Source organism: Hyaena hyaena, unplaced genomic scaffold, assembly GCF_003009895.1.
Source record: "Hyaena hyaena isolate Hyena2069 unplaced genomic scaffold, ASM300989v1 scaffold_300, whole genome shotgun sequence".
NCBI classification, from domain to species: domain Eukaryota; kingdom Metazoa; phylum Chordata; class Mammalia; order Carnivora; family Hyaenidae; genus Hyaena; species Hyaena hyaena.
The window spans coordinates 1,553,104-1,567,293 of record NW_024080933.1 but is presented as its reverse complement, the minus strand read 5'-3'; the positions used below and the strand labels follow the sequence as shown (position 1 = coordinate 1,567,293).

The 14,190-nt window shown below is 47.2% G+C and overlaps 1 protein-coding gene across 1 annotated transcript in view; it reads left to right on the top strand.

Moving 5' to 3' along the window:
• Positions 1–14,190, top strand: part of SLIT3 (slit guidance ligand 3) — a 606,956-nt gene that overhangs the window by 552,960 nt on the left and 39,806 nt on the right. Inside the window, exons 21-24 of the mRNA XM_039247657.1 lie at positions 2,898–2,966; positions 3,634–3,705; positions 4,320–4,391; positions 12,572–12,643. Of these exons, the coding sequence (XP_039103588.1) occupies positions 2,898–2,966; positions 3,634–3,705; positions 4,320–4,391; positions 12,572–12,643 (285 nt within the window). The remainder of the gene's footprint in view (positions 1–2,897; positions 2,967–3,633; positions 3,706–4,319; positions 4,392–12,571; positions 12,644–14,190) is intronic.

Here is a 14,190-nt window from a genome sequence, read left to right as displayed (position 1 = left end):
CAGCATGGGAGAGGGTGAGCTGTCACTGCCAGCCTGAGGCCAGACCCCTTCAGGTGGCTCCCTTGTGGTTAATTAGCCTCCCTCCAGCAGAGATGCTCCCTGGGCCAGTGCCTCCCCACTGGGCCTGCTCACTCATCCAGCCCCTGCCCCCCACCCCCGCTCCATGCCACACTGTCCACGAAACACTTCCTGCAGGCAGGTGCCCCAGCATGGCTTGCCCCCTCCCCCCATCACCCTACACAGATGCCAGGATCCTGCCACCCCCACAGAACATCCCTGCCCAGCGGAGAAAGCTGGAAGGCCTCCCTCACACGCCTGCTCCTCACCACCACTGTTGAGGCAGAGGGCCGGTGTCCAAATGGAATGTGAATGTCCTGCATCCTGTCCCTCAGGGAACAGCAGAAGGGTGAGTGCAGGGTAAGCTCTCTGCCACCAGCGCCCTGCACCTGTCTGAAGTAGCTCGTTTCACTTGGAATCGGCCCACTTCCAAGGCTCCAGTGTGATCACCCCATCTCCCTTTGCCCCCCAGACCTGGCCTTCTTTCCCTGCCTCAACAACCCCAGAGCTCAGGGCCCTCCACGGGCCTCACTCTTGCCAGACGACCCTCATTCCCCCGCTCCTGCCATCCTGAACATCCCCTCGGCTGCCTCTTTCTGCACTAAGTCCCTGGGCATTCTCCATCCCAGCACCTTGCTCCTTCCCTTCAAAGTGTGCTTCACAGGGGCGCCTGGGTGGCTTAGTTGGTTAAGCGTCCGACTTTCGCTTAGGTCATGATCTCGCGGTTCGTGGGTTCGAGCCCCGTGTCGGGCTCTGTGCTCACAGCCAGCTCAGAGCCTGGAGCCTATTTCAGTCTGTGACTCCCTCTCTCTCTCTGACCCTCCCCTGCTCATGCTGTCTCTCTCTCTCTCTCTCCTAGAAATTAAAAAAAAAAAAAAAAAGTGTTCATCACAGTTTGTAATTTATGTCCCTTTCTGTGTGTGTCCTCTCTCTTTCTCCTCCCCCCTCCTTCCCACCCCTTCCCCCTCCCCTTCCACATTAGATTTTTAAATGCCCAAAAGTAGGCATCACGCCTGTCTTCTTCACCAGTATATACACTACCTGGCGCACTGCAGGTGCCCAATAAATATTTCTGCCTGAATAACTGAATGCACCCGTGAATACGTTTCTCTCAGCTCCTCTGCCTGAGGGCATGATCTAAGTGTATGTGGCTGAATTTTAGGCCAGATGATCAAACTCCCTGAAGGCAAAAATGGGGTCTGGCTCATCTTTGTATCTACCCCACCCCCCTCATCTGGCATAGCTCTTGGCACATAATAAGTACACAGCAAAGGATTAAGGGCCAAAAGGACATTAATCCAACACAACATGGCAACCTAAGACCATATGCAGGTCTGTCCGGTATTTTGAGCCCTGTTCCCAGGGGCCAGCCCTAGAAATAAAGTTGCTTGGCCTTAATTCAAGGTAATACCCATTCCAACTTATCCTCCAAGTTAAGCCCGGTTTGGTCATTGACAAACTGACTCATTTCCTGTTTTCACCCATTTCATCCCATTCAGTCATTTGGTGGTGGGTCTACTGGATGCCAGGCAATGTGCTAGCACCTCATTATTCAAAATGCAGCCTGCAGACTAGTAGTTCCTGCCATCACCCAGCAGCCTGTTAGAAATAGAGACTCTCCAACCTGACACAGACTTTTCAGATTGGAATCTGCTTTTTAGCCAGATCCCAGGAGATGTGTACATATGTTAAAGTTTGAGAAGCCCTGGGCTAGAGATAGACCGAGAGTCTGCTGTCGTGGAGTTTAAGGCAAACTCTGCACCAGTGGACGTCACCACTGGGTGTTGACCATTCCGAGAGGAAGCTATGGGGGCCTTAACGTCAAGGAAGTTTCACCCAGGAGGCAAGAGCAGGTATTGTAAGCCATCTTAACGGTTTTGTAATTTTGACCCAAAAGCAACAGGTAGCCCAGGGGAAGGGGTTTCCAGCAAGGATGGAAGGGAATGAATTGCCCCATGTTACCCCCTAAGGATAGTAATAACTTTTGTAATTCATGATTGAAACAAGACTTCCTTCTTTGTCCTCGAGCTTACTCGAGTGTCCAAAGAGGTGGCCTCTTCCTAGGTGAGCAGGTTAGTGCAGGACCCTGAAGTCCAGACACCTAGACAGGTCTAGGTTCAGCCTTTGCCTGTCCAGGAGTCATCTCCATTCGTTGGTACGTCCCCAGTCTGAACCCCTGTACCCTCCCACAGGCAGCCATCCCACTGGGAACCACAGCACAGTGCTCCAGGAACATGCCCCCTTTCCCCAGCTTTCAGACGCACACTAGAGATATGCAACACTAAATTAGGGCTCTCAGCACGAATATGGCTCAGGAGTCCCGTGCCCTCCAGTACCTAAGTAGAGGCCATCCGGAACTGTGGTAAGACTAGAGTCAGAGAGAGACCTGGGTTCGAGTCCTAGCTCAGCTTGCTGTGTGACCTTGAGCAAGTGTTTTAACATCTCTGAAGTTCTGTTTCCTCAACTGTGAACCCTTGCCATGTGAGAGTATTGTGAGGGCTGGATACAGAGTGAGTGCTTTATTTATTTAACAAATATTTATTGGACACCTACTGTATGCCAGCTCTGTACACACTCTTGGGGGACCCAAGCACTGGACAATTTTAGACAACAGCCCTGCCATCAAAAGAGTTCAGCGGTCCAGTGGGAGAAGATGTCATTAGTTCAATAATCACGCAGATAAATATTAAATGACAAATGTAATACGTGCTTCAATATAGGGGAGAAAAGAAGCTATGAGAGATTAAACAGAGGCCAAACCTAGCCCGGAGGAGGTGACTCAGAAATGACAAATTGTGCCATGTCTCCTGGTCTGGAGTCACTCTGCCCCTCTCTTTCAGGTACCTGGAAGGAAACCACTTAACAGCCGTGCCCCGGGAGCTGTCCGCCCTCCCACACCTGACACTTATGTAAGGAGCTGGGCATTGGATGGGACATGTAATTTTCTTGCCTAGGGGACCTCAGGACACTGACGTGGAGGGTGAGGAAGGATGGTCTGCAGGCTTTGCTGCACTCCTGCACTGTCTCCCGGGGTAGAGCAGAGAGAGGCAGCCTGATGGGCCAGGTCTGACCTGTGAGACAGGTGATTCTGATATGCAGCTACTATTAAAAACCACTGCTTGGGATATTTATCCCTGAAGAGAAACTGGAGGTTTTAATTGGCAGAGGACTATACCCCTATCAACCTCACTCCACCTAAGAGAGAATCTGATAAGATGGAATGAATGAATACCAGAAGAGAGGGAAGAACAGTGAAGGGAAGGAGTGCCCTGGGGGAAAATGGCCCTGGAATAAGGAAAGATCTTACATGTCATGTTTTGCTGGAAGAATAAAATGGACAGATATACTTGGGATGGAATGATTGAATAGATGAATGGATGGATGGATGAATGAACAACAAATGCTTGAACGAGTGATTGAAGAACTCTTGAATGAAACCGTGAACATTTGGATGAATGGGTGGGTAGGTGAGTGGATGGGTGGGTGGATGGATGGATGGATGGACAGATAGCAGGCATCCACGAATGTATGAAAGTTGCAACTAACAGTAAAGTGTTACTCTTCTTTTTTTCATAGTGACCTGAGCAACAACAGCATTGGTGTGCTGACCAATTACACCTTCAGTAACATGTCTCACCTGTCCACCCTGTGAGTACAATGGGGCACTGTGTTCAATATGGGCCTAGCAGTAAGTGGCCTGTGGCCATCCTTTCTCTCTGTCCCCTCAGGCCTACATTCTCTGCTCTAATGATCCTCCGGACTATGGCTGCCCCCATGTAGATCAGACCTTAACCATCAGAAGGAAAATAAAGTAGATCGGAACTCCACTGTCTGGGCAGTTAGAGAGGAACTAACACCTAATTACTTCTGAAGAAGGCCCTCTTTGGAATACCTGGTGTGATTTGTGAATTTTCTTTCACAGTGGAGGGTTTCCCTACACAATTATATTGTGCTCAGATCCATTTATTTCCCATTAGCTCTGCACATCTTGAGCACTGACCATTTGACAACAGAGGGAGGTGATGGCAAAGCTGGTTAGGAAGCCGGCTGCAGTGGAACACGAGAGGAAGCTGGGAAAACGAAGCCAGTGAATGTTCTCGAGTTGGGGAGGGTGTTTCTCTTCCCTTTATTGCCGGGAGGCTTTTTGTCAATATATTAAAATTGGAAAGATAAAGAAATCATTTGCTTTGAGCAGTCCACAGTGTGGACTGTATACCCATAAGTATTTGAAACTAGAAATGGCCATGTGTCTTTGTCCACAGGATCCTGAGCTACAACCGGCTGCGGTGTATCCCCATCCACGCCTTCGACGGGCTGCGGTCTCTCCGAGTGCTGTGAGTGCCCAGAGCCCTGAGTTCTGTTCCTGCCTCACCATGTAACAGCAGGCAGTACCAAGCGCTCCTGTCCCCCCCGCCCCTCACACACACACACAACTCCCCAACCCAGCACTCCTACTCCCTCGGTGGGGCGGGGCAGGGGGGGGAAGGTGGGGGGTGGCAGGGAGCCAGCCTGCTACCACTGGTGGACCTGGAGCAAATCGCAAACCACTCTGAGTTTCTACTTCTTCCTGTGCCCAGTGAGATCACTAGCACCCCCCTAGTGAGGATTGGCATGTGCAACTGTATTCTGCACCCTAGTAGAGCACAACTATCTTAATGACCATTCCCTTGATCCTTCTGGCTTTAGAGGGGCAGCTCTGCAGGGAAACCAAATGCGTCCATCAGGGGTCACAAACCAGAAGCCCAGAGACCTGGCTCAGCTCACAGACAGCTATTAGCAATTGTAGAGTTACTTGGCTCACAGTATCTTTTCAAACAAACAAAGTTTAGGGGCACCTGGGTGGCTCTGTGAGTTGAGCATCTGGCTCTTGATTTCAGGTCAGGTTATAATCTCAGGGTTGTGGGATTGAGCTCTGCATCAGATTCTATGCTGAGCTTGAAGTCTGCTTGAAATTCAGTTCTCTCTCTCTCTCTCTCTCTCTATCTCTGTCTCCCTGTGCCTCTCTCCCTGACTCCTGCTGTCTCTCTTAAATTCAAAAAAAAAAAAAGTTATAATAAGTTGCCAACAGTTAATTATTGGGAGGCTTCGCATACAAATCCTAATTTCTATTCTCTTGGAAAATGGAGAGACCTGGCCATTCCAGGGCTCCCATCTACTTCCTTGCATGGCTGAGCAGCCCCTTTAGATCAGACTGTATAGTCTACAGCCTCCACAACTGCTCCCCCTTCATCACCTTATGTCACCTGCCTCACCCTGTCCTACACAGGGTAGAGGACAGCCCACTGAGGCAGATGAGCCCCAAGCAAAGGCAAGATGACCATGAGGTCTACCTGCTTTTGATTCATGGCTCTGCCCTTCCCTAGCTGTGTGTCTTCAATAAAATCCAGATGGTAATACCTCACAGGGATTTATGATGATTAAATGAGATGCTGTATATACAGCATTTAGCATAACTCTGGCCCACAGTAAGCATCTTGGTAAGAAAATATTCATTTGTTATTACTGTTATTTGTTCTTACCTTGCAAGAGCAGGAATGGCATCTCACTGCCACCCCAACCCTTGGCCATGTTTGTCACCTGATTTTTGAGCCTTCTCATCCTGCACATTTTGTCAGGAAAGGAGGATCCTTTGAATGATATTCCCATGAGAACAGAAATGCCACTTTTCATGGCCATTTTCATACCTTCGCAACAGTGCTATAAGACTGAGGGGATCATGCCCATCTTAAAGATGGGAAAACTGAGGCCCAGGTTGTAACTAGCCCAAAATCCAGTAGTCAGGAGGTTGCAGAATCCAGCCTCCTGACTCAGAGCCCTGGGACCCTACTCAGGACCCAGTAGCATCTAGCAAACAGCACCCACTGAGCCCGTCCATTCCACAGCCTCCAGGCTGATGTGATTTATTGAAGCCCACAAAACACTGGTGTCAGCGACAACTCCTGCCACATGTCATCTGCGCTGTTATTAAAAATCAATTCTCCGGGGGCAAAGAAGTGCCCGCACTGACAGTGTGCAATCTGTTATTGTCACTTATTTATTATCCACCTTCTCTGGGGAGTTTGAGAATGGAAACATCAGCAGAACCATTTCCCTGTTTCCAGTTGAACACAGCAGGGGATGGGCTTGTCTCATTGGCCGGGGCTGAGGCTGGATCCCCCCTCCCACTTCCCACCATCCTGCCTCAGTCTTCCTGGTTTTCCAGTTCTGTGCATGGGTTTGCTCCCAGGGGCTGGGCCTGACAATTTTCGTGGGACTTGTGTGTATGTGTTTATGGTTCGGGCAGTTCTGGTCAGGCAGCTCAGCACGGGAAAGGGAGGAAGATGGAGAATGCTCGCCTGTCCATTTGTCTGATCTCCCGCGGTGGTGGTATGACCACCACCAGGCTTCTGCTTCCTAGCCACCTTGTCTGCCAAGTTCCAGACCACGGTCATTAGTTCATCAGGAGTACACCTCCACATACCACGTGCTTGTGCTTGCTTCTTGAATTAAGACTTGGTAGGCTTTTAGCATCATCATTTTAGAATCATGGGCTCTCAGAGATAAAAAGGGGTCTTAGAGGCCCTCGTTCCAACCATCTGCCTCAGTAGGGAGCAACTATTTTTGGCATAAAGGCCAATTCAGGAAGAATAAAAATGTTTATGGGCTACGTTTCTTTTATGATATTTGTATCCTTTCTCCTAGAATTGCACATCTAGGAATTTACTCCTAAGAATAATCCGATATGAGGGAAAGGTTCTCTACATTAAAATATTGGTTGCTCTGTTATTTTTAACCTCTGTTTTAAATATTACCTACAAGTGCCACAGTGAGGAAATGCCTAAGAAACGCCTAATGCAGCCAGTCAATGAAGGGCAGTGATTAAAAGAGGTAAAGACAGAAACTAGGTAGCAGTGTCGGGAAGTGTTGACCACACAGCCTGATGTGGAAAAGTAAACCTAATTTTTTCATGTTATAATTATAACTTGCATACATTTATAATTCTGAAGTTCTAAAGGAACATAGAAAACTTTTTAAAAATCAGTGATCACTAACTGCCAATGTGAAGTTATTTATGTAATAAAAGAAGGCAAAGTTAAAGCTGAAAGAATATAGTAGGATAGTCACAATATGGGGAGTGGGGGGAAGGTAGGTGGTTTTGAATCAGTATCTACAACTGCATTTGAGCATTTGTGTATTCTTTTCTCAATTCTAAAGGGTTTTATTATTTTAGGGAAAATTTTAGAAACAGCCAGAGGTCAGGGATGCTGGCAGTTTGGGATGGGGGAAGACAACGAGTATCAGGCTTAGCCATAGACAAGGGCCAAAAAATATTCTAGAAAGACCTGACATTTAATTGTGTGTGTGTGTGTGTGTGTGTGTGTGTGTGTGTGTGTGTGTGTGTGTGTTGGTGGGTAGATACATATGAATACATTTCTGAGACAGGAGGGTTGTCAGGGATCCCTGAGTACAAAACATTGGGTGAAAATGCATGAGATTTCCCAGTTTGCTCCTAATCTAAAACTAGCTAGAAGAGAACATTCTCATGGATGTTCTAGTTCTTCTTTTCAGGGATCTGTGTGTTCCCTGATCTTTGCCCCACATTGAGCCACATGCCTTGTACGTGTGTGGTTCCAACTGTCACTCCCCAGCCCCAGCCACAGGAGGGCCACCTGGAATCAGTTAGCTGTGGGAGATGGAGTGGGATTATCAGTCATCATCCTCAGTATTTTTAGCCCCTCATTCCTGAAGTAAGATTGTGTTTGCTATTTATGTATGTGGATCCCTGCTCTACTAACTGCACGGATCCTCTCCACAGCATCCTTGCAAAGGGCTCCATTGCCCTTTGCTTGATTACTTTTAGAGACCATTAACTTGCTCCCTTCCCAGATAACTGCATTCCATTTCTGACCAGCTGTTGAACATTAGACAATTCTGGTGAGCCAAAAGGTGATTCCTTATGACCTCCAAACCCTGGTCCCTGTTTGACCCTTTGGTGCTACCAAAAAATAGAATTAATTGTGAATTTTAGAAATGGGAATTGAGTGTTCGAAACTATCCCATCCAAACCTCACCTTTATAAGATAAGGAGACATACTCAAAAAGGTTGAGTGACTTGCCCACAATCACTCACTTATTTTCTAAATGCCTACTATGCATTCCTCTTCACTAGAGAGGAAAATAATGAAACAGTTTCTGTCCTCTGAGAGCTCACAGTCTAGAAGAGGAAAGAGACAAGTATATAAGCTACTCTCACACATAACCATACCTGTGAGAGAGCCATGGGACTCAGGGTGGGCCATCTAAAAGGCTTTCTGAGAGAAAGATGGTAATCACCACTGACATATATTAAACCTTGACCATGTACTATATACTGGGCTACATACTTTAGTTACATTATCATATCCCTATCCACTTTTCATATCAACCCTGTGAAGAATGTACCGCTATTATCCTCATCCTCCAGACGAGGAAACAGAGGCTTAGCAAGGTTGAGTCACTTTGCCAAAGTGACATAACCCCACTACAAAGTAAAGTTGGGATTAACCCAAGACTTTTGGCTCTCAGAATCACTGCTTCTACTTTCAAAGCTGAGTCTGAGCAGCCAGGGGGAGTTACCTAAGTGTGATGGAGTGGAGAATATTCTAGGCAGGGAGAATATAAATTCCCTAGACCGTGTCCCTGAAATCAGGAAGGGCATGTGCATGGGGAACACAAGGAGCTACAGGTATGGCTGCGATGTGGCTTCTGGGGATGGGAGCAGGAAGCCATGCTGCAGACGTGCCACAGGGTGGGAGCAGAAGCAGAGCTGGAGCCTGGTCCTCAGCTCCTAGCCCAGTGCTCTTTCCACTACATTTCATCCATCCCCGCCAGACATTATCTCTTTTCATTGACACCCATTTCAGACTTTCCTTGAAGATTAGAAGGATGTGGCCCAGAGAGGCCTCTAATGAGAATTAAAGAATGTGGTGGAAAGAGACCCGGACAGGAAGGTGACAGGCATGGGGTCACTCTGCCGAAACCTCTTTTCTAGTCCTGGAATCTGTCACGGGATGTATAGGCTGTGTAGCTTCAGGCTTCCGCTCTGTGACGGAGAGGCTTTGAGAGGACTGGCCCCAAAACATCCCAGAACCTAGAGGGGAAGGAGTCATGGCAACATTAGCCATGGCCACAGCTCACGTGAGGGAGTGTGCATCAAGTGCAGGCCCTGCGTGGAGCCCTGCACCATCTGAACCACTTGCATTGTATCTTTTAATCTTCACAACTAGCTTATGAAGTGGTACATTAGATCCCTTCCTGGCTAAAGGACAAGAAAATCAACTCAAACCACCTTATGCGTGAAGATAGTTTATCAAAGCACGTAACTGAAAAATTCAGTAGTATATACTACATTCTAGGGCTGGATGCAGGGACTTCCTCTTTCTCCTTCTCAAAACTCTGTCTGTCCTGTTCCAGAGAAAGCCCCAGAAATGTCTCACATTTGCCCACTTAGGTCACCAACTCAGCCCCAAACCAACCTCAGCGACTGATCGGGCTGACCTGGGCCATGGTTCTGCCCATGAGGCCAAACCAGTTAGACTAAGAGGTGGGGAGGGTTGAGTCCCCCTTGGAAAAGGGAGGAACTGCTATAGAAAAGACGTTGATGCCAATCAACCCACCTCCCTAAAAAGAGATCTATGGCAAGTGGATCCTTAGAACTCCACCTTAGAGATGAGAAAACTAAAGCACAGAAAGACTGAGTCCGTTGAATCAGATAATAACATAACCAGCAATGACTCCTACCCAGCTGGTCTGATCCAGGATCACTTAACCCTCAGGAGTGACCTAGCCCGCTCAAAAGAGGCTTCACCCACCCCAGCCTACATCTGGGATGAAGATCACCTGTGTCATATACACATTCTGTGAGCACCTGGGGATCCGGAGACCCAAGGTTCAAGCAACCCTGAATTAACACGAGGTGGTTCTGCCTTCATATTGCTCCAAATGATGCTCTCATCCGCATCCCAAAATTCCCAAGTTTGCTTTAACACCTACTAAGAGTCAGCAGAGAAAAGGTGTCCCAGGCGCTTGAAGATGGGTCATTCTGTGTTGGAATTGCTTGCCATCACCAGCCCCCATGAGGTGTGAGGGGAAAGGGGAAGAAAAGCCGAGGTGGGGGAGGGGCAGGGAGGGCTTCCTGGGAGGAAACTTTGTCCCACTTCCCTGGCATCCTTTAGGATGGTGGTTGGACATGCAAGAGTTTTTCTTTGGGAGCAAACCAGGAGAGAGAACCTGCAGTGTAGGCAGATTTCTTTCGTTGTCCCAGTAAATTACAGCTTGGTTACTCTGCAGTTTATGGAGATCTCAGCGGCTCAGCTCGTAATAAATGGGAGCGTGACTTACAGGAGTCACAGCGCCAAAGCTGCCTTTGGGTCATTTGGTGTTTTTAAATTAGGGCTTCGTGCCTCTACAGGGGCCCAGGCCTCATTCAGAAATGATTAACAACAGGGCCGGGTGCATTTGCCAAACAGCAAGCAGCCATGAAGTCATCCAAGCTAATAGCAGGCAGGGGCCGGTGTGATTCATAAATAACCACATGCATTTGAGACTAAATGATACTGATAAGTGTTAGGAAGTGCTTCTAGCTCCTTCTTACCCTGGCAGGTGAGAAGCTACTTCCAACACTCTGTAGAGGACTGGTTACCTTCTTCCTGCTGTCCTGGGGAGAGGAAAGGGCAAGGAGCTTTAGGTGATGAGGGTGACAGCCTGGGGAAGCTAGCTAAATGTGGTCCAGAGGACCAAGAGCATCAGCATCACCTAGGAACTGGTCAGAAATGCAGTGTCTCAGGCCCCACCCCAGACCCACTGAACCAGGGCCCCTGAGAATGGGTCTCAGAAATCCGCCCATGTGTAAGCTCCAGTGCTCAGTATGTATTAAGTATAATTAAGCTCCCATCTGTATTTCAGCTCAAAACCCAGGGCAGGCTAACATCAGCCAAAAGGAAAACAAAAGGGCAGATTCATTAGTTATTATCCTGTTTACACTTCCCCAGTCTACTGTAATCGCCCCTTTGTTTTACTCGGGCTCCTTCACAGCACAGGGAACAGCGTACAGTAGTCACTAAAGAAGCCTTTGAGTGTCTGTGAATTTCACCTACCTTGCATTTCACAGGCCAGATCCAAAGTGAGTCATTGGTGTGGGAATTTTTTTGTATGCAGTTGAGGTTTAATCCTTCAGGAGGGTATAATCCATGAATTGCAAACTTACTGGCATTGTTACTTGAGCACTAGAACAATGTTCATTCAGTATTTTTTTCATGGACCTATTCTCCAGGCATCTATTGGAAGGACAGTATATGCCACCACTCTGCAAGTGAGAATAGCTCCCGGCTCCTACACCACAGGGTGGAGAGCGGTATAATTAATACAGAGCAGGTTGCCTGGCCTGTTGGACACACTGTCAGAAAATGCACTCAGATGCACACAAGTGCCAGGTACATGCATGTGTGTGTCGCAAACCCTTCTGCAATAAAGATGAGTGTCTAGCTCCAGGAAATCTCCCCAGGACCTGAATGCCCTCCTCCTCTATTACCTAAGCCGGCATTGATAACATTTCTCAATCTCCCTAGAATCTCTCTAGGTGAATATGAAGAGAACTAATTTATTGACCTGTGCCAGACATTCTTCAAGACCCTTTCACAAGTATTGATAGTGGTTGGTCATTTAGCACATAGAAAATGCCAGACTTCGGGGCCCCTGGGTGGCTCAGTAGGTTAAACATCCAACTTCGGCTCAGGTCATGATCTCAACGGTTCATGGGTTCAAGCCCCACATTGGGCTCTGTGCTGATAGCTAGCTCAGAGCCTGGAGCCTATTTCAGATTCTCTATCTCCCTCTTTCTCTGACTCTCCCCTGCTCACGCTGTCTCTCTCTCTCTCTCTCTCAGAAATAAATAAAACATTAAAAAAGAAAGAAAGAAAATGCCAGACTTTATATGGATTAATGCACCCACAACCACCTTCCATGACAAATCTTTTACTTTTATTCCCGTTTTACAATAGGAAACTTAGGCACAGACAGGTAAATAACTTTGGCCACAGTCACACAGCTGGTAAGTGGCAGAGTCAGGATTTGAATGCAAGCAGCCCTGTTCTAAAACATACAGTCTCAACCAGTTCTTCACATTCTCTTTCCAATGCCTCCATTAGGCAGGTATCTCTCTCCATGCTTCAGGTGCAAAAACAGAGGCTCAGAAGAGTAAAGTTAACTTGCCTAATGTTCCACAGTTAACAGGGGCTGTTTTCTGATCCAATCCCAAACCTGTCAGATTCAAAAATCCATCCTCTTCTTTCCCATACCCTCTACTCCCAACATCCCCACTGCTGAGCTGGCCATAGAAACATTCACGTACCTGCCTCAAAGGAGGACGCACCTCCCACCATGAGCGGTGGGGCTCTGAGTACAACTGAAGGGCATCTGAGCCAGCCTGGACCCCAAGAGTGTACTGAATTCAGAACTGTTACTGAGGGATAACCTCTGACCTGTGTTTCTGCTCCAGAACCCTCCATGGCAATGACATTTCCAGTGTTCCCGAAGGCTCCTTCCGTGACCTGATGTCTCTTTCCCATCTGTAAGTAGCCGTTTTTCTGCCTGGTGTGGATCCACTCAAAATGCTATATCATTATAGTACCAAAGATGATACTGTCGCTGTTAACATTTCGGTATTCGTTCTTTCCTCATGCATAGAGCGTGTTCCCTGAAAACGTGCCCACACTGTGCACGTTGTGTGTTCTCCACTTCACATGCCTTCGAAGGCATCATCAATTATGTAAACAATGTAAATGTTTAATAAGAAGAGCTAACATAAAACTCTTACTGTGTGATAAACACTTTAGATGAATTATCTCATTTGCTTCTTATAGCAATAAAGCATTTTTATCCCCTTCTTATACAGTGAAGCTTAAATGGAGAAAAACTAAAGAATTGGTCCAAGGGTCGCACAGCTAGTAAGCAGCAGAGCCCTGATTCAGACTTCAGGTCTGCCCTGGGTCCAAAGCACATATTCTGAACCACTCTACCTCAGGGATTCCTTCCCCATTATGCACAGGGGAAACTGAGGTCTATAAGAATAAAGTGTTACATACCTCTGCCGGAACATTTTTGAGCCTGTATACAACTCTACATATATTTAATTATTTTCATAGCGCATGCATATACTGTGATACCAATACATTATGTATACACCTTATAAAATATTCAAAAAATAGAAATGCTTAAGGGTATGATTTTTAAAATAAGCAAAAGTTCTTACATTTTCTTTCTGGACGCCACTGTTGAGAGGTCTGCACCGGCCCGTGCCATCCCCCTCCTGTGCAGTATTAAGCTGAATGGTATAGTTGGAGGAAAAACTTGCTTCTACCCCCTTAGATTCTGTGGCTGATCTAAGAATTAGACTGACAGAGACAGAGCAATGGGAGAAAAGGATACAAATGTATTTGATGTTTTTGTGTGTATGTGGGAGTCTTCAAATGGAAAATGAAGACCCAAAGAAGCCATCATACCCAAAAGCTTATCTATATTTTTAACAAGGAATGATAAATTGTGGGGATGTGACAAGACAAAGGGCTTTGGGCTGGGGCAGCAGATTGTGCGGCAGTGACTAGGAAATATGTGGATGGGACTTTTGGAAGGTCAGGGTTATCTGAGCAGGTTGGTTTGGCCTGGCACATTTTGGCATTGATTCCCAGTCTCTGGTGATAAGAATATTTTTCTCTTCTCGGTGCAGGGGGGCATCTTTCTCACAGGAAACTTTATGACTTGCTTTTAGGTAGAAAGAGGGAGTTCAGAGAGCCCCTCCTACACCTGCCATTTCTCAAGTACATTTAGCTCAAAATAATTAATATGCCAAAGCAGTATATTTAGGGGTGGGGTACTCTGAACCTTTTCTGTGCCCTGAAGCTTCTCCCTAGGTTGCTGCGTATCAAAGCCTTCTCTGAAGAGTACATCCTTCAGTGGACCCTTCAGTAGGGTAAGGGAGCCAGATAATCAGATGGCCAAAGGTCCAGAAGATAGCCAAGAGGGGCTAGGATTGGGGTTGAGTTGAAGATTGAATTTTACCAGGGTAGGTGAGAGCAAAACCTCAGAGGTGGGAGGGGCTTGGGCGGGGTAGAAACATCC